The 18,849-nt window shown below is 53.5% G+C and overlaps 11 protein-coding genes across 11 annotated transcripts; 6 read left to right on the forward strand and 5 right to left on the reverse strand.

The window, feature by feature from the left end:
• Nucleotides 1-448: 448 nt before the first annotated feature.
• SAICODRAFT_48007 (PHP domain-like protein) lies at nt 449-1,366 on the forward strand (the record flags this gene model as incomplete). Its single annotated transcript, XM_019168910.1, has 1 exon — nt 449-1,366. A coding segment is annotated over one exon (918 nt), but the record flags the coding sequence as incomplete, so codon positions are not given.
• A 500-nt stretch (nt 1,367-1,866) lies between these two features.
• SAICODRAFT_92177 (heat shock protein 70) lies at nt 1,867-3,903 on the reverse strand. Its single transcript, XM_019171791.1, has one exon. The coding sequence runs from the start codon at nt 3,880-3,882 to the stop codon at nt 1,948-1,950; it is 1,935 nt and encodes a 644-aa protein (XP_019024252.1). The 5' UTR covers nt 3,883-3,903; the 3' UTR covers nt 1,867-1,947.
• A 1,776-nt stretch (nt 3,904-5,679) lies between these two features.
• SAICODRAFT_117389 (uncharacterized protein) lies at nt 5,680-7,264 on the forward strand. Its single transcript, XM_019165351.1, has one exon. The coding sequence runs from the start codon at nt 5,761-5,763 to the stop codon at nt 7,177-7,179; it is 1,419 nt and encodes a 472-aa protein (XP_019024253.1). The 5' UTR covers nt 5,680-5,760; the 3' UTR covers nt 7,180-7,264.
• Nucleotides 7,265-7,537: 273 nt separating this feature from the next.
• SAICODRAFT_7298 (uncharacterized protein) lies at nt 7,538-7,894 on the forward strand (the record flags this gene model as incomplete). The annotated part of the gene is made up of 3 exons (XM_019170811.1): nt 7,538-7,627; nt 7,701-7,814; nt 7,868-7,894. 3 exons carry the CDS (start codon nt 7,538-7,540, stop codon nt 7,892-7,894), a joined length of 231 nt encoding a protein of 76 aa, XP_019024254.1.
• A 255-nt stretch (nt 7,895-8,149) lies between these two features.
• SAICODRAFT_19070 (uncharacterized protein) lies at nt 8,150-9,029 on the reverse strand (the record flags this gene model as incomplete). Its single annotated transcript, XM_019166051.1, has 2 exons — nt 8,150-8,640; nt 9,001-9,029. The coding sequence occupies 2 exons, from the start codon at nt 9,027-9,029 to the stop codon at nt 8,232-8,234; spliced, it is 438 nt and encodes a 145-aa protein (XP_019024255.1). The 3' UTR covers nt 8,150-8,231.
• A 50-nt stretch (nt 9,030-9,079) lies between these two features.
• On the forward strand, nt 9,080-9,499 carry SAICODRAFT_25239 (uncharacterized protein; the record flags this gene model as incomplete). Its single annotated transcript, XM_019166836.1, has 1 exon — nt 9,080-9,499. One exon carries the CDS (start codon nt 9,080-9,082, stop codon nt 9,497-9,499), a length of 420 nt encoding a protein of 139 aa, XP_019024256.1.
• Nucleotides 9,500-9,579: 80 nt separating this feature from the next.
• Nucleotides 9,580-11,313, reverse strand: SAICODRAFT_7301 (uncharacterized protein; the record flags this gene model as incomplete). Its single annotated transcript, XM_019170814.1, has 1 exon — nt 9,580-11,313. The coding sequence occupies one exon, from the start codon at nt 11,311-11,313 to the stop codon at nt 9,580-9,582; it is 1,734 nt and encodes a 577-aa protein (XP_019024257.1).
• A 66-nt stretch (nt 11,314-11,379) lies between these two features.
• SAICODRAFT_65585 (uncharacterized protein) lies at nt 11,380-12,950 on the reverse strand. The gene is made up of 5 exons (XM_019170159.1): nt 12,739-12,950; nt 12,597-12,688; nt 12,349-12,539; nt 11,682-12,294; nt 11,380-11,628 (listed from the first exon to the last, which is right to left on the reverse strand). The coding sequence occupies exons 2-4, from the start codon at nt 12,663-12,665 to the stop codon at nt 11,757-11,759; spliced, it is 798 nt and encodes a 265-aa protein (XP_019024258.1). The 5' UTR covers nt 12,666-12,688; nt 12,739-12,950; the 3' UTR covers nt 11,380-11,628; nt 11,682-11,756.
• A 312-nt stretch (nt 12,951-13,262) lies between these two features.
• On the forward strand, nt 13,263-14,907 carry SAICODRAFT_25242 (uncharacterized protein; the record flags this gene model as incomplete). The annotated part of the gene is made up of 4 exons (XM_019166837.1): nt 13,263-13,526; nt 13,580-14,024; nt 14,078-14,299; nt 14,351-14,907. 4 exons carry the CDS (start codon nt 13,263-13,265, stop codon nt 14,905-14,907), a joined length of 1,488 nt encoding a protein of 495 aa, XP_019024259.1.
• Nucleotides 14,908-15,047: 140 nt separating this feature from the next.
• SAICODRAFT_7304 (DUF382-domain-containing protein) lies at nt 15,048-17,026 on the reverse strand (the record flags this gene model as incomplete). The annotated part of the gene is made up of 2 exons (XM_019170820.1): nt 15,048-16,682; nt 16,730-17,026. 2 exons carry the CDS (start codon nt 17,024-17,026, stop codon nt 15,048-15,050), a joined length of 1,932 nt encoding a protein of 643 aa, XP_019024260.1.
• Nucleotides 17,027-17,634: 608 nt separating this feature from the next.
• Nucleotides 17,635-18,705, forward strand: SAICODRAFT_35010 (TPT-domain-containing protein; the record flags this gene model as incomplete). Its single annotated transcript, XM_019168395.1, has 1 exon — nt 17,635-18,705. One exon carries the CDS (start codon nt 17,635-17,637, stop codon nt 18,703-18,705), a length of 1,071 nt encoding a protein of 356 aa, XP_019024261.1.
• Between the last annotated feature and the right edge of the window lie 144 nt (nt 18,706-18,849).

Genomic DNA, 18,849 nt, shown 5'->3' on the forward strand with positions numbered 1-18,849 from the left:
CAGTGCGTCCGGGCGGTAGCCGGCGCTGACAGAACCTCCGGTGGCCGCGGTACGTCCAGGCTTTGATCCGTGCAACCCGCGATCCATGGCGACTCCCAACCGTCCAGTAGAATCATTCCATATGATGTCAGAAGCGGCTGAGACCGATACTCTGCTGAACTCGGTGAACGACGTATACTCGGACCCAATCCCGGTCCGCCGTCCATCCTCCCTCCTCCGATCTCTCCTGGATCGCGAATCACCTACACACCAACGCACTTTCGTCAGGCCTCATTCTTCTCGTCGATGGTTATACGCTTTACTACCAATACTCCTGAGAGCATTGCAGTTCGCAGCGATACTAGCTGCCCTGATCGCATTCTTCATTCAGTTCCGCTACTCTCCGAAGCCGCCCAGCGAGAAAGCCTCCTCTGCAAAATTCGATTTTAAAGTCAATCTGTCGTCGTTGCATGCTGAGCAGTGGGATCCGGAGTTCAAGTGGACACACAAAGCGGAGCTTCACGCTCATACTACCGTATCGGATGGCCAGATGAGCCCGGAGCAGCTTGTTGAGTGGGCCGTGGCATACGACTTTGACATCCTTCTCGTCACGGATCACAACACAATTGAAGGTGGTCTCGCAGCAAAAACATACGCCGAGAAGCACTACCCGGATGAGTTGCTTGTCATCCCCGGTGTGGAATACACATGTTGCAGAATCCATATGAACCTGATCGGGATCAACGAAACAATTAAACCACCCGCACCATTTCCAACAGACGAGGACCTTTACTCAGCCATCAATTGGGCCCACGAACTTGGTGGCTTAGTTATTGTGAACCACAGAGCATGGTCAGCGGATATTGAAGATCACTACGATCAACCACGTCTCCCAACCCACCCAACCCTAAAACAAATCGTCGAATGGGGCGTCGACGGGATCGAATCCGCACACGAAGGTACAATCGATCTCCGTTCTTTACGACTCGCTCAGAAAAATGAATGGGCATTACTCGCCGCAAACGACATCCACGGCCCTTCTTCTCCCCCACGCGGCTACACCCTCCTCAACCTTCCCTCCTCATCTCGCCCGACCCAAGCCTCAGTCGTCCAAGCTCTCCGCTCCTCGACCTCCGCCTCTTTCCTCATCATCCCCGAAGGCGTCTCCCCCCGTGCCTGGACCCACTCGAACCCCGCCTACGACAAATACGCCCCACTAACCTCTGTCTCCTTCGATTGGCTTTACGAAGAACGCAAGGGGATGTACTCCTTCGTCGATGGATTTTGTCATGAGAGAAGGTTCGAGATGAAGTGGTGGCGAGTATGGTGGTTTCTGGTATGGGTTGTATTGGGGTTCTTGGTGTATGAGGTTGTGAGGGCTTTGGTGGGTGCTGCGGTTTTGGCGTGCTTGGGAGCATGGATTGCCAAGAGGTCGAAGAGAAGGGGCGGGGATGTGGAGAGAGTTGATATGGACTAACGGAGGAATCCCCTGGTGTTGTTGTTTCTTTTCTGATGTCGTACGAGCAATATACCCTGGGCCAATCTATTGAAGTAACAATTCTCACCTAACGCAACCATTGTACGTATATCACTGTGTTGTACATGACCCAGAGCATTGTTCTCTTTGGAAAATTGACTTACACTCCACGTTCATCTGGCCTCGGGTTACCGGTATTCTATCCGTCCGTGAGAAAGCCGCTACAACATTTACATGCACACCAAAGTTGGGGAAGGCGATTATCGTATCAGAAGATTGGGATGTATGATGAAGTGGACGATTGAGCTCTTGCGAGAAAAATTCGATTAAGATATGCCGTAACCCAACCCTACTACGCACCATCGTACAAACATCAAAAACGTACCAGAAACCCAAAGAGCAAAAAAAAGCACACTATAGTAATCCTGCCTCTAACATGCCAACTCTACTCATTTTCAACTCCAATTTCTTCCTGATCAACCAAACGATGTTTAGTCGACCTCCTCAACCTGAGGCTCGTCACCGCCGGCACCGGGGAAACCACCAGGGGCGGCACCAGGAGCTCCGGGCATGCCGCCAGGAGCACCGCCAGCGGCGTAGACCTTGGACATGATGGGGTTGGCAATACCCTCGAGCTCCTTCTGCTTGTCGGCGTACTCCTCAGTGGTGGCGGTAGCGTTACCGTCCAACCAGGAGATAGTCTCGTCGATAGCACCAGACAACTTGGTCTTGTCGTCAGCCTCGAGCTTACCGGCAAGAGACTCGTCGTTCAAGGAGTTGCGGAGAGAGAAAGCGTAGGACTCGAGGCCGTTCTTGGCGGAGATACGGGCGGTCTCCTTAGCGTCCTCATCAGCGTACTTCTCGGCGTCAGAGACCATGCGCTCGATCTCCTCCTTGGACAAGCGACCCTTGTCGTTGGTAATGGTAATCTTGTTGGTCTTACCAGTACCCTTCTCGAGGGCGGAGACGTTAAGGATACCGTTGGCGTCAATGTCGAAGGTGACCTCGATCTGGGGGACACCACGAGGAGCAGGGGGAATGCCAGAGAGCTCGAACTTGCCGAGGAGGTTGTTGTCCTTGGTGCGAGCACGCTCACCCTCGAAGACCTGAATCAAGACACCGGGTTGGTTGTCAGAGTAGGTAGAGAAGGTCTCGGACTTCTTGGTGGGAACAGTGGTGTTACGCTTGATGAGAGGAGTCATGACACCACCAGCGGTCTCGATACCCATGGACAAAGGAGCAACGTCGAGGAGCAACAAGTCCTGAGTCTTCTCGGAAGTGTCACCAGTCAAGATAGCAGCCTGAACGGCAGCACCGTAGGCAACGGCCTCATCGGGGTTGATGGACTTGTTGGGCTCCTTACCGTTGAAGTAGTCGGAAACGAGCTTCTGGACACGGGGGATACGGGTAGATCCACCGACGAGAACGATCTCGTGAACGGAAGACTTGTCGATCTTGGAGTCACGGAGAACCTTCTCAACGGGGTCGAGAGTACCACGGAAGAGGTCCTGGCAGAGCTCCTCGAAACGGGCACGGGTAATGGAGGTGTAGAAGTCGACACCCTCGAACAAGGAGTCGATCTCGATGGAAGTCTGAGCGGAAGAAGACAAAGTACGCTTAGCGCGCTCACAGGCAGTGCGGAGACGACGGAGAGCACGAGCGTTGGAAGACAAGTCCTTCTTGAACTTGCGCTTGAACTCCTGGATGAAGTGGTTGACGAGACGGTTGTCGAAGTCCTCACCACCCAAGTGGGTGTCACCGGCAGTAGCCTTAACCTCGAAGATACCCTCCTCAATGGTAAGGAGAGAAACATCGAAGGTACCACCACCCAAGTCGAAGATGAGAACGTTCTTCTCACCAGCCTCAGCCTTCTTGTCGAGACCGTAAGCGATAGCGGCAGCGGTGGGCTCGTTGATGATACGGAGGACGTTGAGACCAGAGATCAAACCAGCATCCTTGGTAGCCTGACGCTGAGAGTCGTTGAAGTAAGCAGGGACAGTGATGACAGCGTCCTTGACAGTACCACCGAGAGCAGCCTCAGCAGTCTCCTTCATCTTGACGAGAATCATGGAGGAAATCTCCTCGGGGGTGAACTCCTTGGTCTCGCCCTTGTACTCGACCTGGACGATAGGCTTGGTGTTCTTGTCGATGACCTTGAAGGGCCAGTGCTTCATGTCGGACTGAACCTCCTGGTCCTGGAAACGACGACCGATCAAACGCTTGGCGTCGAAGACGGTGTTGTGGGGGTTCATGGCGACCTGGTTCTTGGCGGCATCACCGATCAAACGCTCGGTGTCGGTGAAAGCGACGTATGAGGGAGTAGTACGGTTACCCTGGTCGTTGGCGAGAATTTCGCAACGGTCGTTCTGCCATACTGCCACACAGGAGTAGGTCGTGCCCAAATCAATTCCAACAGCCTTAACCATTTTGTATGTATATATATGTCTGTGTGTGTGGGTTGTAAGCTTGTGTGTTCGCGAGTAGTCGATTGACTTGATCTGTTTGTACCTTTTGTAAAGTAGAACTCAAGAGTTACTGACTTTGTGTGATGGGGATTCCTGGGTTGGGACTGCTCGGTTGATATTTAACAGAGCTGTGGCGGGGCCAGTTTCGGGAGGACTCTTGTGGAACCTTCCCTGCGCGGGTGATGATGGAACTGCACCGACGAGTCTGGAGGGAACGAGAGACTTCGACGGCGCACAGGGGAAGGGGAAGGGACGATCAGCGATTAGATTGGTCAGGAAATACGAGAAAACTTTTCGGATCGATGGGTATCATGATTCAAATGTGAGTGATAATCACGTGTGGGGCCCTCACTCCAAGCTGAAAACTGCCGGTCTCCCAGCTACCGTAGCTGTCATCAACCTGCGCAATAACCGAGCAACGGCAAATGTGATACGCCAGCCGTTCTGAAGCTGAAAACACTGTCCCTCCGTGAGATCGGACCCTGACCAGCTGGACAAGGCACAAGCGCGTTACGGGATTCCGGTACGGCTCCGGGGTAGAAACCCGTGGCTCCCAGAACAGAACGGAACAAGGTCGACAGAGGAGCGCAAGACAAGAGCTGTTTCGTGAATGCGCCCGTCGTTGCTCTCGCGACTTTTGATCACCCGGAGCACCTTGCTGTCAGGTCGTCCCAATATATGAGTTCACACGCGGTCATTACGTCATGTCGTCATGCCCTGCCGTCACGCAGCAACTGCGCACACCTTATCTTGGCTCTGCAGCGAAGCTAAGCCCTGCCCATACAAATAGACCCCCTGCCCTTCCTTCCTTCCCTCTTAGCATACACCCCCCCAAGAACATCTGAACAATCCAAGATGCCTACTCCTGTTACCGCCCCGGCTGAACGCCAACCCCTTGTTGGCAAGAAGTCTCCCGCTCGTCTCAAGAAGGAGGATGCCATCCGCCGTAAACTCCAGACCTACCAGCAAGTCCGTGCCCTCTCCGAGGGTTTCATGCCCACTACTCCTCAAATCATCGCACATGCTCATGCATTCTTGAGGAGTGGTGTCCTTGATCCCAGGAGTCGGAGGTTGAGCTCGCAGGGTAGGACGTTCATTAGGGATTTTAGGGCGTGGGTTGAGGCTGCTACTCAGCTTTTGGAGGAGAAGAATGGGAACAACGAGATTCAGGAGTTGATTTGGCATACGGCTTTGTCCGATGTTGATGTTGATACTTCTGTTGGTTCCTCCTCGGTTGGAGCCAAGGTCACCGGTGCCAAGGATGCCGCAAAAGGTGGTGTTTTAATGCGTGCGTCTTCCGTCCGAGTAAGCTTGCTAACGAATCACCACAGCTTCCAAGGCGTTGGGCCAACTCGCAACTTTGATCTACGGTAACCCGGAATTCCGCAAACTCCTTTCCGACGCATCCGTCCTCGCCCGCGACATCTTCGCCGACGCAGCCTCCCAAGCTGCTGGCCTAGCATCCTCCGCCGCTGATACAGTCCGCCCCTCCAAATCCGACCTCGATGCCATTGACAAGCCCGCCTCTGAGTCCGCCACCAACGACAAGAAGGACGACGGTGACGACGACAACGTGGATGAGACCACCGTCAAGGTGCCCAAGAGCACGGCCGATGCGTATAAAAAGGGAAAGGGAAAGGCGAAGAAGGCGAGGGATGATGTTGAGGAGTATTTGAGAAGCAAGTTCCCGAAGCAGAGGCAGGATGCGGTGATTAACCGTTTGAAAAAGGTATGGTTCCATTGCTGCCCGTTATTCTAATATGCGTTGGGCGAAAGCCTGATGTTCGTCCCCTCATAAGTGTTTTTGCAGGATGTATGCTGACGTAAGGGTGTTGATAGATGGTTCTGGACATTCAGAAGAGTCCGGAGTACACGGATTCGATCGATTTCTTGCTCGAGTTGTTGAAGAAGTACTCGCAGAAGTTGAAGGAGACCGGTAACGAGGCTGTTGATTCCGCATCCTCTGCTGAGACGAACTCACATTTCGACATTGCCCTTCAGAAGGCTCATGCCATCCTTCTCAACTTTGCTCAAGGCAACGATGGTGCTACTGTCAAGGATGCCGCCAAGAAGGTCGTTGATGACGTCTCGTCCGATGATGAGTTGTCCGAGTTCTTCGATGACATTGGTGATTACTTGCAGCGTCTCCTGAGGAAGGAGGGCTATGTCATGAGTGATGCCGCCGACCATGAGGCTCACGACCTCTACGAGCGTGGACAGAAGCTGGCCACGAAGGAGCAGTATAAGCATGACATGGATAACCTCCTCGAGGAGGTCACCTCTTTCTTTGACTCTATCCGCACCGACAAGACGTCAAGGCGTGTTGTGGAGTTGGGAGTCAAGTGCTGGGAAGATGTCGCGATGAACAAGCACGGTCGTCCCGTCTTCAAGAAGCGGGTCTGGCGCGATTTGGTCGATGTCGTTCTCCCCAAGTTGATTTCCTCCGTCAAGTACGTCCCCGTTCCACGTATCGAGTTCCAAGATGCGAATGTGGACTTGGTCGTCGAGAACCTCATCTTCGAATCCGACAACTTCTTGCCGCACAAGATCTTCATCGATGATCGTAACATGATGGAGATGATCAACGCGTATACGGTTACGTCGAAGTATCGCCACACCACCAACATCAAGATCAGGAATTTCTCGCTGTTTGCGAAGGATGTTGCGTTTTATGTGAAGAAGAAGACGGGGTTGATCAAGCTTGAAGATAAGGGATTCCTTGACATCTTCATGGATGGGGATGGTGTCTCGGCTGAGATCACCCTCGAGTCTGACTCGACTGACGATGATTTGGATTATGAGTACTTCCACGTCGACAAGGTCGACGTCACGATTCACAAGTTCAAGTATGCGGTTCATGGCGCCGAACACGCTCTCCTTGCGACCATCCTCCAGCCTTTCGTTTCGAGCTTCATCAAAACCGCAGTCTCCACCCTCCTCGAAAAGTACATTGCCCAAGAATTCGAACGTCTCGATCGCCAGATCCGTCTCTTCTCCGAACGCATCAAGGCCGCGACCGTCGCAAACAACGGACAGGCCTCCCCTGAGGCTTGGATCCGTGCGGTCTTTGGTCCGCTCACCGGAGGCGGAGGAGGCGGGCAGAAGGGACAGTATGCGGTCAATTTGGGGAGTGAGACGTTGTTGCCTGGGGTAAGGCCGCCTGGGAGTTTGGGTGAGGAGGTGTGGAGGAGGGATCTGGAGTTGGAGGAGGAGGCTGCGCGGAAGGTTACTTGGAGGACCAACATCTTTGATGTGTAGGTCACGAAAGTGCGAGTTTTGGAATGGAAATGAGAGACCAGTGTTGGCAATGGCATGAGAAGGACGTTATTGGTCGGATTCGGGCCTTGATCATTGGTTTACGGATGACACTGGCGTGTCTTCTTTTCTTTGTGTTTGTTTTTTTCGGCTGGTTCGTGGTTTGCTATGGTTATTCTTTCATGCGTTTGGGTTCTTCATTTGAATGATACCTTTTATCTCTTCTCCGTTCTTTATTTGTTGGTGCGGACGTTTCACACGCTGGGCCGGTTGCCAGGGCGTGTTTGTTTTGCGTGACCCTGCATGACGTCGTACAACAGAACTCCCGTATCGATACACCCAGGCATTGAAGGCAAGGAGGATGCCGCTGTATCCAAGGTCGTCGGTCAAGAAGATCATCAAGGCTCATGCGGGGCCGAAGTACAGTATCTCTAAGAACGCCGACGTGATGGTGAGTCTGCTCCATCCTCAGCGTCGGTTGGGACAGTCGCGGATGAACGGTGGGCTAATGAGGTTGCGCGCAGATCTTCTTGGATTATATGTTGTTCCAGCAAGCATTGATGAAAGAGGCTTCGCTTATTGCTCGTGAGGAGGGTGAGAAGACGGTGAGGGGGAGGCATGTGCAGATAGCCATGGAGGTAGGTTGTGTGTGTCGTGTTGGTAAAGAGTGGTGACTAATGTGTGCGTGTAGAAAACCTTGAAGCGATTTAAAGGATGAAGAATACCTTGGAGTATATTGGAGAAACGGAGATCTAGTAGAGAATGGTCGTTGGTTTGGGAAGGCTTTATCGGCGTTTTGTTTGGTTGATACCCGATTTCGGTTGAGAAAGTGTAACAGGAATACAGATAATGGTACCAATCTGCCTGTTGAAACCTCATTCGAAACGTCCAAGGGGACCTCGTTTTCGTCTACCTAAAAGAGCGGCCTCCGACTACCAACGAGGCTGTGCAGTATTAATGTGGAATGGAAGATGCATCCCTAACCTTGATTAATAACTAAATACGTATGTGGCAATATTGATGTTATAGGTAAGTAGTAGTCACATCACTTCTTGTCACTCCTTCACCACGTCCGTATCATCATTCCCTCCGCTCTGAACTACCTGTTCCTCCTCATCAACCTCGTCTGATTCACCACCGACTTCCTTGTCTTTCTTCACATCTCTGGTCCTCCTTGGAGATGGCATCTCTTCACTGGCGTCCGACTTCCTCTTCTTGCCCTTGCGGCTCGTTGTCGACGTGGTAGCAGCCTGATCGAGAGCGACACTCGCCCTCAACCTCGCCAGCTTGTGGTTGATAGCCTTAACTGTAACGCCCTCACCGAACTGTTCGGCGACCTCGTTCAAGTCCGGTTTGGCCGATGCGAGGCAGAGGAGGAGGAGGCGGCGTTCGGAGGTTTCGTCCCACGGGTACATCCGGGAGATGGTTGACTGTTGAGAAGAGAAATCGACGTAGAAAAAGTGTCTTTCGTTAGAGCACGTCGGAAGGTGGAGCTTTTGGCCTCAAATAGGTGTTTGCTGCTTCACTGATCACAGCAACGGAAGGGTTGGTCTGCCTGTTTTATAACTTGAGTGGGGAGACCCGGGGGACATGCGTGTGCTATCTCTTCCTGACGTTCCCCACCCGGGCCCAGAGGACATGTGATAGTGGACCCTTGTTCGATGTCCATAGTCTTCACCGGGCAGTGTAACCTCACCGGGTTTGGTGTGGGCAGAGACACAATGGCGTTTGAGCGACCCCGGGGACTTGAGAAAGCCGGTGGGGAGCGGATGAGAGCCGCCGTGACCGGGCCTGCAATGAGGGCTCCTTTGACGATTCACAAACTTCCACATATCGGACGAATTGTCTTCCATTGCAATTGAGAACAGGGATTCTTGGGATATAACAAACATTCCCACCCTCAATGCCAAAGAACATTGATTGGAGCCGCGAGAACGAACTCCGCTTCCTCCTCCTATGTATCAAATCCACCGATAAAGTCAATTTACACCGTGTCTGTGAGGGGTTTGGGGAGGGGATCACGGTGAATTCGGCTAGGAAGAAGTTGAAGAGGTTGACTGATTCGGTGATGGGCACAACGACGTCAACTGGGAAGGGCAAAGGATCGCAGAAGGGGAGGAAGAAGATGGTGGAGGAGGAAGACGATGTGGACGAGGTGCAGGTGGGAAAGAGGGAGAGGAGGAGTAGTGGCACCAAAAGGAAGAGGGTTAAGAAGGAAGAGAGCGGGGAGGAGGATGGCGATGTCGAAGTCGAGGAAGCGTACGAAAATGAGATGAAGGAGGACGACGGAGCTAAAGAGGAGGAGGAGGAGAAGGAGGAGTGAAGAAGTACCAATATCCATACATCTACCCACTACTATCATACCTTTCTACCCCACCCTCTCCATCTATAACGATATCATATTCATACATAATCCTCCATAACACACTTAACATCCACCGACCCATTCATCTCCGCCACCGCATTCCTAACATTAGGCCCCATACTCCCCGGTCCACAAGCCAACACCGCGATCTTCGACGTACCCTGTCTCGGGTCCACTGTACTAGCATACATCCTCAATACCTCAGCACAAGAGTTTTTATCGTAAGAATATGTGACACCCTCGATGGCCGTGAGAGAGGAGTTGGAGGTATCTTTCTCGGTGGAGGAGGCGGTGAGGGGGGATTCGCGGGTGATGTGGATGCTGATTCGTAGGGTGCTTCCGAACAAATGTGATAGTTTCGCTAGATCATTACCGAACCAGGCCGTGTTTGCTCGGCGACGGACATACCAGTCCAATTGCATCGTACCCGGGATGTCACGGCCAGTGAGCTCGGAGACAGCGGAAAGTGCAAACGAGATTCCGGTTCCGCCTGCGACGAGTTGGATGTGTCGCCCAGAAATCTCGGGGGATAAAGCACCGACGCCATAGGGCCCGTCAACCCAGACTTTGAGGGTTTTAGATTCTGCGGCGAGTTGGCACAGACGGTCGGTCATTCCGTTCTTGCGACGGACGACGAAGACGAGGTCCCCATCAGGGTTGTGGGTTTTGTTGCTCGAGTTTGCGACGGTAAAGGGGTGGGCTTGGAAGCGTGAGTGTGCAGGGAAGCAGAGGAAGACGTGTTGTCCAGCCCTCCAAGACTTGATGCCACAGTTTTTGATGGTGATGCGCATAACGTCGACCTCATCCTCATCAGAGAAGATTCCAACAACAGCTTCCGCACTCCCACGTCCGCGGAGCTGAATGAAAAGCATCCGCGAGGTCCGGGCCATGTGGTCAGCAAACAAAATCGCAATCCCCGCCGCAATCCACTGAAACGCCGTCGGCCAATGCACCCAACACCCGATCAAAAACAACAAACTCCCAAAAACATGCATCGAGCGGAAAAACTCGTACCCAGTCCAGCGCCTGACAAAGGGGAGGGAGTGGAGGCAGAGGAAGCAGAGGAAGACCGTTGCTGCGAATCCCCCGAGCCAGTAGCGCATTGTCCAGCGGGTGTTGTAGTATGAGTGTTTGCCCTTTGGGAAGTAGTTGATGTCGAGTTCGAGGGACCACAGGATGATGTGGAGCCAGGAGAGGATAAAGACTACACGGCCGACCCAGCGGTGGAGGAAGTTCAGGGCGTTGTAAGGGATGCCCGTTGCCCATGAGACGAGGTTGTTCCTGGCAGCGAGGAGGAAGACGAGCGGGACGCCGGAGAAGGCGAGGAACCCGGTGCGGTTGGCGGTGAATTGCATTGTTGTTGCGGTTTGCATCATGCCGTTGTGCTTCGACGGGTAACGGTACTTCCGACCGTAGGGGATGTCGGCGAAGGTGAAGACGAAGTTGTAAGCGATGTACAAGAAGAGGGCGAAAACATGTCCACGCGCCACTGACATACGCCAGTTTGTACACGGGAAAGTCTGCTTGAGGAAGAGTCGGCGAGATACCGACGCGAGCGGGATTTGTCGGTGAGCTTTTGTCAGGCGGAGGATGAAACCCGCACCGAGGACGAATGCAATGAGGACCCAGATGATCCATGCATACATGATGTGCTTCTCATGTTGTGAAGCGTAGAGCAGCCCGTAAGCGACCTTATCCGCCAAATCAACCGTCGTCGAAGCACCACTCGAACTGCCCGTCGTAGTACCCGTGCTCCCGTGATTATGACTCATCCCGGCTGTCGTCGTCGTCTAAACAACAGATCTTTTCGTAAAAAAAGGGGGACAAGCATGGTACTTGTAGCCGTAACCATTCGTCAAGACTCCAAAGGTACTCGGATACTTGTCGCACCAAAACTGTCCGAAGCGGCTTCGCTAACCGTTTAAGCGTGCAGTAGCGAACTTGAGCCGAACCGAAATCCACTTAAGCGTAAGGAAAGTCAAACGGTCGAAAATGTGCATGGAATGTGGATGATATTGCTGGATTTTCCGTGTCTTCGGGAAAAATGGACGACAAAGGGTTGGAGGTGTGCGGCTCGGACGTGGCGGCTGGGGTACACATGTCATGGGAGTTTCATTCAAGGATCCATGGAGAAACTTACCGGGTAAACGCCGAGTCTCCCACAAGAAATGCATATTCTCTCCGATCCCTTAGATTTATCTGCATACTCCTACCCCTAGAATGGATCCATCGGCTGCTCCGTCCTCTTCACCCGCACCCTGTACCTCGCCTTCCTCCCCACCCCTCCAAACTCCAACATCCACTCAACCGGCAACGTATCCCCATCCGGCCCAAACGCCTCCTCACAATCCCACGTCCACCCAGCTTTTAACACCACAAACGCTCTAATCTCAAACACCCCCCACCCTATCCGTCGGACTTCGTATGGAGGGTCGTAGAACACGACTTCCGGGGGTCGGAAAGTTGGGTGGAGACGAATGTGGACGTGATCGATAATGTGGGCGTGAGAAGTTCGGAGGAAAAAGGTCCATTCGTGAGCGTTTGCGGAGGAGGGGCGGGGAGTGATTGGGCGGTGGGTATTGCCAATGTAGATTGAGACTAACTCGCCGGAGGATTCTTGAGCCGCGAAGTCGGCGTCGGTGTCGGTTTCGTATTCTTCGGCGAGTTCTCGTTGTCGGATTCCTGAGGTCGCTGGGTACATTTCTAGGAGCTGTAGCGTGCGTTCCGTCGCTGGCCTCGACCGCGTCCTCGTCCTATCCCCGTTGTCAGCCAATTCCCTCCTCCACCTGAACCCGCGCTCGGCTTACCTACACAACGGACACGTAACCAAAAACTCCTCCTCCTCATCAATTTCCATCATAACAATCTCATCCCCATCAACCTGCCCCAACGAAACATCCCCCCAATGCTTCCAACACGATTCGCAGAATGTGTGGGAGCAGGTTGTGGTTATGGGTCTGTAGAGGAGTTCGTGGCAGAGGGGACAGATGTCGTCGGCCTGTTCGACGAGTCAGCCAAACACCCCGATGAGCGCTCCGTATATCCAAGTGCGAACCTTTATGTCTTCGATGGCTGTGTCTGTCAGAACTATCCCGCTATCGTCGGCTTCAAGTCGGTGCGACATGTTGGTGGCGAAGATTGGTAGGGCTGTAAGAAAGTTCCAGCTCCACGCGGTCATGACCTTCACAAATACCGACCTACCTTGATTTCATCGACCTGCAATTGTAACGGCGGTCGGTGAGAGGAGTCAAGTTAAGGGGACAAGGTTGGAGAGCTGACGGAACCACGTGCACCCGGCCTCGCCTGCGTATACCCGATACTGCCTGCATACCGTGGGTCACAGCGTTATTGAAATGTCCCGGGTTTTGCTATTACTTTTCTCCGGTGTATTTGCATGTGAAGAGCAGATTCGAGCCGTGTAAGGGCAATGGACGATGACTGTACAGATGCCTCCCAGGTCGTCGGTCTTTCCCACGGCGGAGGCAGCACAAATCTCGCAAAGCTTAAAGTGTCTGCAAAGTAAATTATTTTCTTTCAATGATAGTTATTTCGCTCATTCTCGCTGAGTTTAATTCTTCGTTACAAGATGCACTCCGTCATAGTACCGAAACCTTATGTGCACGCGACAGCTGACCTCGAGCTCCATCCTCCTCGATCTATCTCAAAAGTTCGTCAATTAATCGTCTCACAAACAATCGATACCTCCAATTGAATACCAACTATGTCCTCGGTCGTCTCTACCGAACCCACTACCTCTGCGACTTCTGCCAGCGAGTCAAAGCGTGCTCTCAAGCGCCGTTTGAAGGCAGAGCGTGCGGCTGCTCAGGCTACCACCGTCGAAGACGCTTTGAAGGCCGTGAAGGAGATTGAGCCCATTCCGGAGGAGCTGCAATTGGAGGACTTCCAGATTCCGGAGGAGGACTCGACTGCGAGTCCGTATGCTGAGGCAGTACAGAAGAGGATCAGGGTCCTTAGGAAGAAGCAGGTGTGTTACCAAACGTATAAGATGCTGTGTAGCGTCTTCTAACATCGGCACAGGAACGCATTGAGAAGTACGAGCAGCAGAAGGCTGAGGGCAAAGTTGCGTTGAACGCTGACCAGATCGCACTCATCAACTCCAAAGAAGCCGTCACCACCGCACTTGCCGAACTCTCCAGTCTTATCGAGCCTTTCACTACTTTCACTAAAGAATCTCAATCCACTAACCGCGACCGTCTTCGTTCGGTCCAACGCGCTGTTGCTAACGCCGTCGTCAAGGCCCGCGAACAGGGTCGCGAGGAGGGAAGGAAGGATGTGCTGGTATTGGTTAGGTTCCTGAGGACGGCTAGTTATGTCCGTGTCAACCCTAGGGGCAGCGATGCGGAGAATGACGCGAGTGAGGCGGTGTTGGGTATGGTCTACGAGGGTAACGAGGAGAGTTGCGAGATTGTGAGGAAGATCGCATCCGAGAGCACCGAGGCTATCCCCGAAAGCTCCGTTACATGTGTGTGAGGCCGGACGACTGTCTTGATTAGTTACTGACTCAGCCTCGCATAGATGCCCAACTCAAGGCCATCGTCGACGAAGTCATGGCTCCCGAACCCGAGCCTGAATCCGAAGTTGCCGAGCAGCTTACAGAGGCACAAGGTCAGCAGATGACTCCAGAGGAAGACCACAAAGCTGAGACTGGGAGCGTGTGCTCAGAGTCCTCCTCGATCGCTCACGAAGCTGTCGTCCCATCTGGCGGTATCTCCTTCTTGAACGAGAGTGAGATTGGAGGTGAGGGGAAGATTTGACGAGTCAGAACTGTTTGCTAACTTTTCCTCACAGCCCACCAACCCCATGAGGATTCCGTCTCCGTCCCTTCTTACGCCGAAGGCGCTCTCGCTGAGGCGCTCGATGCTAACGTGACGGAGCCTACCGCTCCCTCGATGTCCTTTGAGGACGACACGGGTGCGCAACAACACGTCGCCGCTACCGCTACCCTCTCTTCTGCTGACGGAGGCGCTAATCTCGCTGCAGAGGGATGGGAAAACCCCACCACCAACAGCACCCCACCTGTCCCCACCGCTGTCGAGGTGACCCCAGCTGCTCCTCAAGAACAGCAGCAGCAGCAGCAACAGAACGGTGGCCAGAAGAACCGAGGCGGACGTCGTAATGGAGGACAAACCGGTAACAGGGGACCTCGTCAGCAGAATGGCGAGGGTCAGGGAGAGAGACAGAACCAGAACCCGGGTCAAGGCCGTGGACAGGGTCGTGGACGTGGTGGAAGGGGAGGACAGAGTCAGGGACAAGGACAAGGACCGAGAGGAGGTAGGGGAGGTCAGGGTCAGCAGGGTGGTAACAGGCCTCCTAGGCAGCAGCAGCCGCAACAGCAGCAGCAGTAGGCATAAGCATGGAACTTGGTGAGGTAGGGTGAGTTAATTTCTTGGCACATGATTGCATTTGTGGAGAGCAGGCAGAAAAGACAAAATGCTTCACTTCCACTCCTATTTCCATCCCGATGCCACTTCCCGATATTTCGGGCCTAAAACTTGTACTTCTCCTTCTTCTTGTCCCCCGCCTGCACCGTCTTCTGCCTCTTCCTCGCAGCCTTCGCCGCCTGCTCCGCAACCATATCCGACAAATCCTCCTGGAAGCCATGTTTCTCAACCGCCTGCCTCGCTCTTTCACTCTCGTACGCCGCACGTAACTGCTCCTCGCTGAGGTCTTCCCCGCCTTCGAGGGCGGAGGGGTCGAGAGCGACGTTCACCCCGTCCATACTTTTTCGTTTTCGGGATTCTTCTTGGCCCAGGATGGGTGGACGGCCAGTGGCGGCGGCAATATCGTAGCCGTGTTGCGAACCCATGAAGCCACGGATTTTCTGGTTTTGTTCCGGTAGGATGGCATACAAACTTCGTCCTGAATGGTCTTCTTCGTCTTCGAGTTCCGCACGCTGTTTCCGTAATTCGATAAACTCCGGTGTCTCGAGGCCAGAGGGGACAGCGGAGGCCATGCCGGAGGGTGTCGCGATCCCTGAGGGAGTTTCGAGGCCGCCGGCCATGCTCGCTCCGTCGACTTCTTCGTCTTCCTCCTCCCCATCTTCTTCTTCTTCTTCCTCCTCTTCCTCGTCGTCCTCCTCGACCTCCTCGAGTTGTCCGAAGAGATTGCGTTCGATTGGCTCTCCTGGATCAAGCGGCTTCCCACCCTTCTCCAGAACCCCAAACACATCTCCCCAAAGCGGCCGATTGAACTCATCGACAGGCGGCTTTCCCCACCCACCCGGATGGAATCCCCATTGTGCTCCTGACGGAATCGGTGCGTTAAGCCCGGGGATGCGGAGAGAGGGATAGGATGGCGGAGGTCCGAATCGTTGCATGTTGATAAGCCAGGGTGGGGGTGCGCCGGGGGGGATGTTGAGTGCTTCTTTGAGATCGTCCGAGAGGTCGCCCGGGCGTTTTGAGTGGAGGTTCGTCTCGAACTCCTTCCCCTCATAATATACCTCTCCATACTCCGTCATATGTGGTTTCGTCTGGAACCGGAAAAATGCGTCATGGAGTTTTTGGTAGTCCATATCCAGTCGACCCATCTTTGGTTGCATCTTTGATCGCATTTTTTGTTTGAGGGATTGGGCTGCTTCTTTTTCTTGGACGTTTGAGCGCATTTCAGCGATACCGGTTTGTTTGATGAATTCTGGTAACTCGAATGGAGGTTTTTCGATACCCCTCTTACTCGACAGATAGTCTCGTTTTTGGGACCAGTGTGCGGGGACGGGGACCGTATTTCTGTACGATTTAAGATGTACCAACAATCGCGGATCTTGTGCCGTAACGTCCGTCCACTCCACCACATCGGGTTTCTTGACCAACTGTTTCAGCTCGGCAACGGTTAATCTGTTCATCTTTCTCGCTTTCTTTTTAGACATTTTTTGGTCTTGTTCGTTGTCTGAATCTTCCGATGGGATATCGTCATCGTCATTGTACATCACCTCGCCTTTGTCTTCAGTTGTTGTGAGGGTTTGAGCGGTGGAGTCTGATTCGGATGCGTTGAAGCGTTCGAAGACTTTTTTGAATTCGGCGTAGGCGGGGTCGTCTTCGCTTACTTCGAAGGTGGTTAGGATCGTGTCGGGGTCGGATTTGGCCACATTCTCTACTCGCAATTTCGGGGCGGGGGTATTCGCGACCTAAAAACAGTTAGCCATCGAACACAACGAATGCTGACATGACATACCGATTCAACATCAGACATATCAGACATACTCTCCTCCCTCCCAGCCAACTTCTTGCTCTTCCTTTTCTCCCTCTTCAACTGTGCTTTACTCTTTACCGCCTTTTTACTCGGCGTTCCTTCCAAACCTGACACGGGAACCGCCGGGATCGATGGTGCATCCACGTTACCGATGTTCGGTGCGATACTGTCTGTTCTGCTCGTGCCGGATCCCTCTGCGGGAAGACCCATGTCGGAAGCTGATCCTGCTGTTTGGCCGTTGGGGAGTTGGTGAGCGAAGGGGGCTTGCTCGGAAACCATGGTGGAGGTGTGTGCTGGATTGGATGTCAGTGTGTATGGCGGTGAGTTCACGTATGCACAGTGCTGCAGTACGCGAGTCGAGAAATCCGGAGGAGCTCCGTTCAAGACCTCGAGCCGGGAATCAATTGAAGGGGGAAAGACTGCTCAATTCACAATCACAAAGCTATCTGTCACTCTTGATTGCCCGTCTGTAAACAATTCAAACAAGGTGTGGCCGTCGGGACACCGCCCTGCGCACACGGCCCCAGCAGCCTCACGGAGCGATGCAACCGAACGCTTGCACCTCCACGCTGTCACCTTCCACAAAAAATCCCCTCAAAACACCTCGACAAAACACTCCTTGATCCGCGACCAATTGCATGTTCAAGATGATGCATCGACCGCGGACGTTCTCACATAGTTCCACGGCGCCGTTACCCTACAATTCCGGTGTGGGTGTCGAGGGAGACAGACACGCCCGCTACCAACAATTCTTCCAATCCCGAACACCAAACGCAGAATTCCTCGCCGCACCCCCAATACCCACCTCGAAAATGCAACGCTCCCCCTTCGCGCCCCTCCTCTCCCTCCTCACCGCCGTCGCACCCTCACTATCGATATCATCCCACATGGTCGTGTTCTGCACTCTCTGCGCACTCTGGTACACCTCCTCAACAATAACAAACATGTCCTCGAAATCAATCATGAACGCATTTCCGTACCCCCTCACCCTGACCTTCATCCAATTCTTCTTCGTTGCGGCGTGGTGCGCGATCGCGGCCTCGGTATCGAAGGTTTCGGGGAAAGGGATTATGGGGAATCGGGGCGGTCTGAGGTGGCCGACGAGGGAGGTGTTGATGACGACGGGGCCGTTGACGGGGTTTCAGGTTTTGGGGCATGTGTTTGGGAGTGTGGCCACCGGTAGGGTACCGGTGCATACGGTGCATACGGTCAAAGCGTTGTCACCACTCTTCACCGTCCTCGCCTATCGCACGATTTTTAACATCAAATACACGCCCGCGACGTATGCGTCACTCTTTCCGCTCACGCTGGGCGTCATGTTAGCTTGCTCATTCCAGCTCAGTGTGAATTTGGTGGGGTTGAGTTGTGCGTTGGGGAGTACCCTCGTTTTCGTCACGCAGAATATCTTTAGCAAGAAGTTGTTGACGCACGACGAACCGCTGCATCCTGACCAGCGGAAAAAACTGGATAAGCTGAATTTGATGTTTTACAGCAGCGGGATGGCATTCCTCGTCATGTTCCCGTTGTGGATCAGGTATGAGGGATACGCCCTTCTTACGAACGGCCGAATTGAGGGAAAGGAAGTCGGCGTCACGACGGGTACGCTACAGCTTAGATTTTGGGCAAACGGCACCGCGCACTTTGCCCAAAACCTCCTCGCGTTCACACTCCTCGGCACGACCTCCCCAGTAACTTACTCCATCGCATCCCTCATCAAACGCATATTCGTCATCACCATCTCCATCCTCTGGTTCTCGCAACCGACCTCCACCATTCAAGGGGTGGGGATCGTGTTGACGTTTGTGGGGTTGTGGATGTATGATCGGAGTAAGGTTAGGAAGGATTTGGGGAGGGGGGAGAGGAGGGTTGAGGATGCTGTTATGGGGGAGCAGGCCGGGTTGCCGATGGTTATGGGGGATGTTGTTAAGGAGGGGAAGGGAAATGGGCATTTGGCATAGAGGATACCGTTTACAGTTACGGCTACAGTGGAACTGGCATAGCGATAGGATTTAAGCTTTAATAGACTTCGCGGAGGTCAGGCTCCGCGCACATCCGGATCCCTGCCGAACACCCCCAACCGCACCCGGAAAGCGATCGGAATA

The sequence above is a fragment of the Saitoella complicata genome, assembly GCF_001661265.1.
Source record: "Saitoella complicata NRRL Y-17804 unplaced genomic scaffold SAICOscaffold_11, whole genome shotgun sequence".
NCBI classification, from domain to species: domain Eukaryota; kingdom Fungi; phylum Ascomycota; class Saitoellomycetes; order Saitoellales; family Saitoellaceae; genus Saitoella; species Saitoella complicata.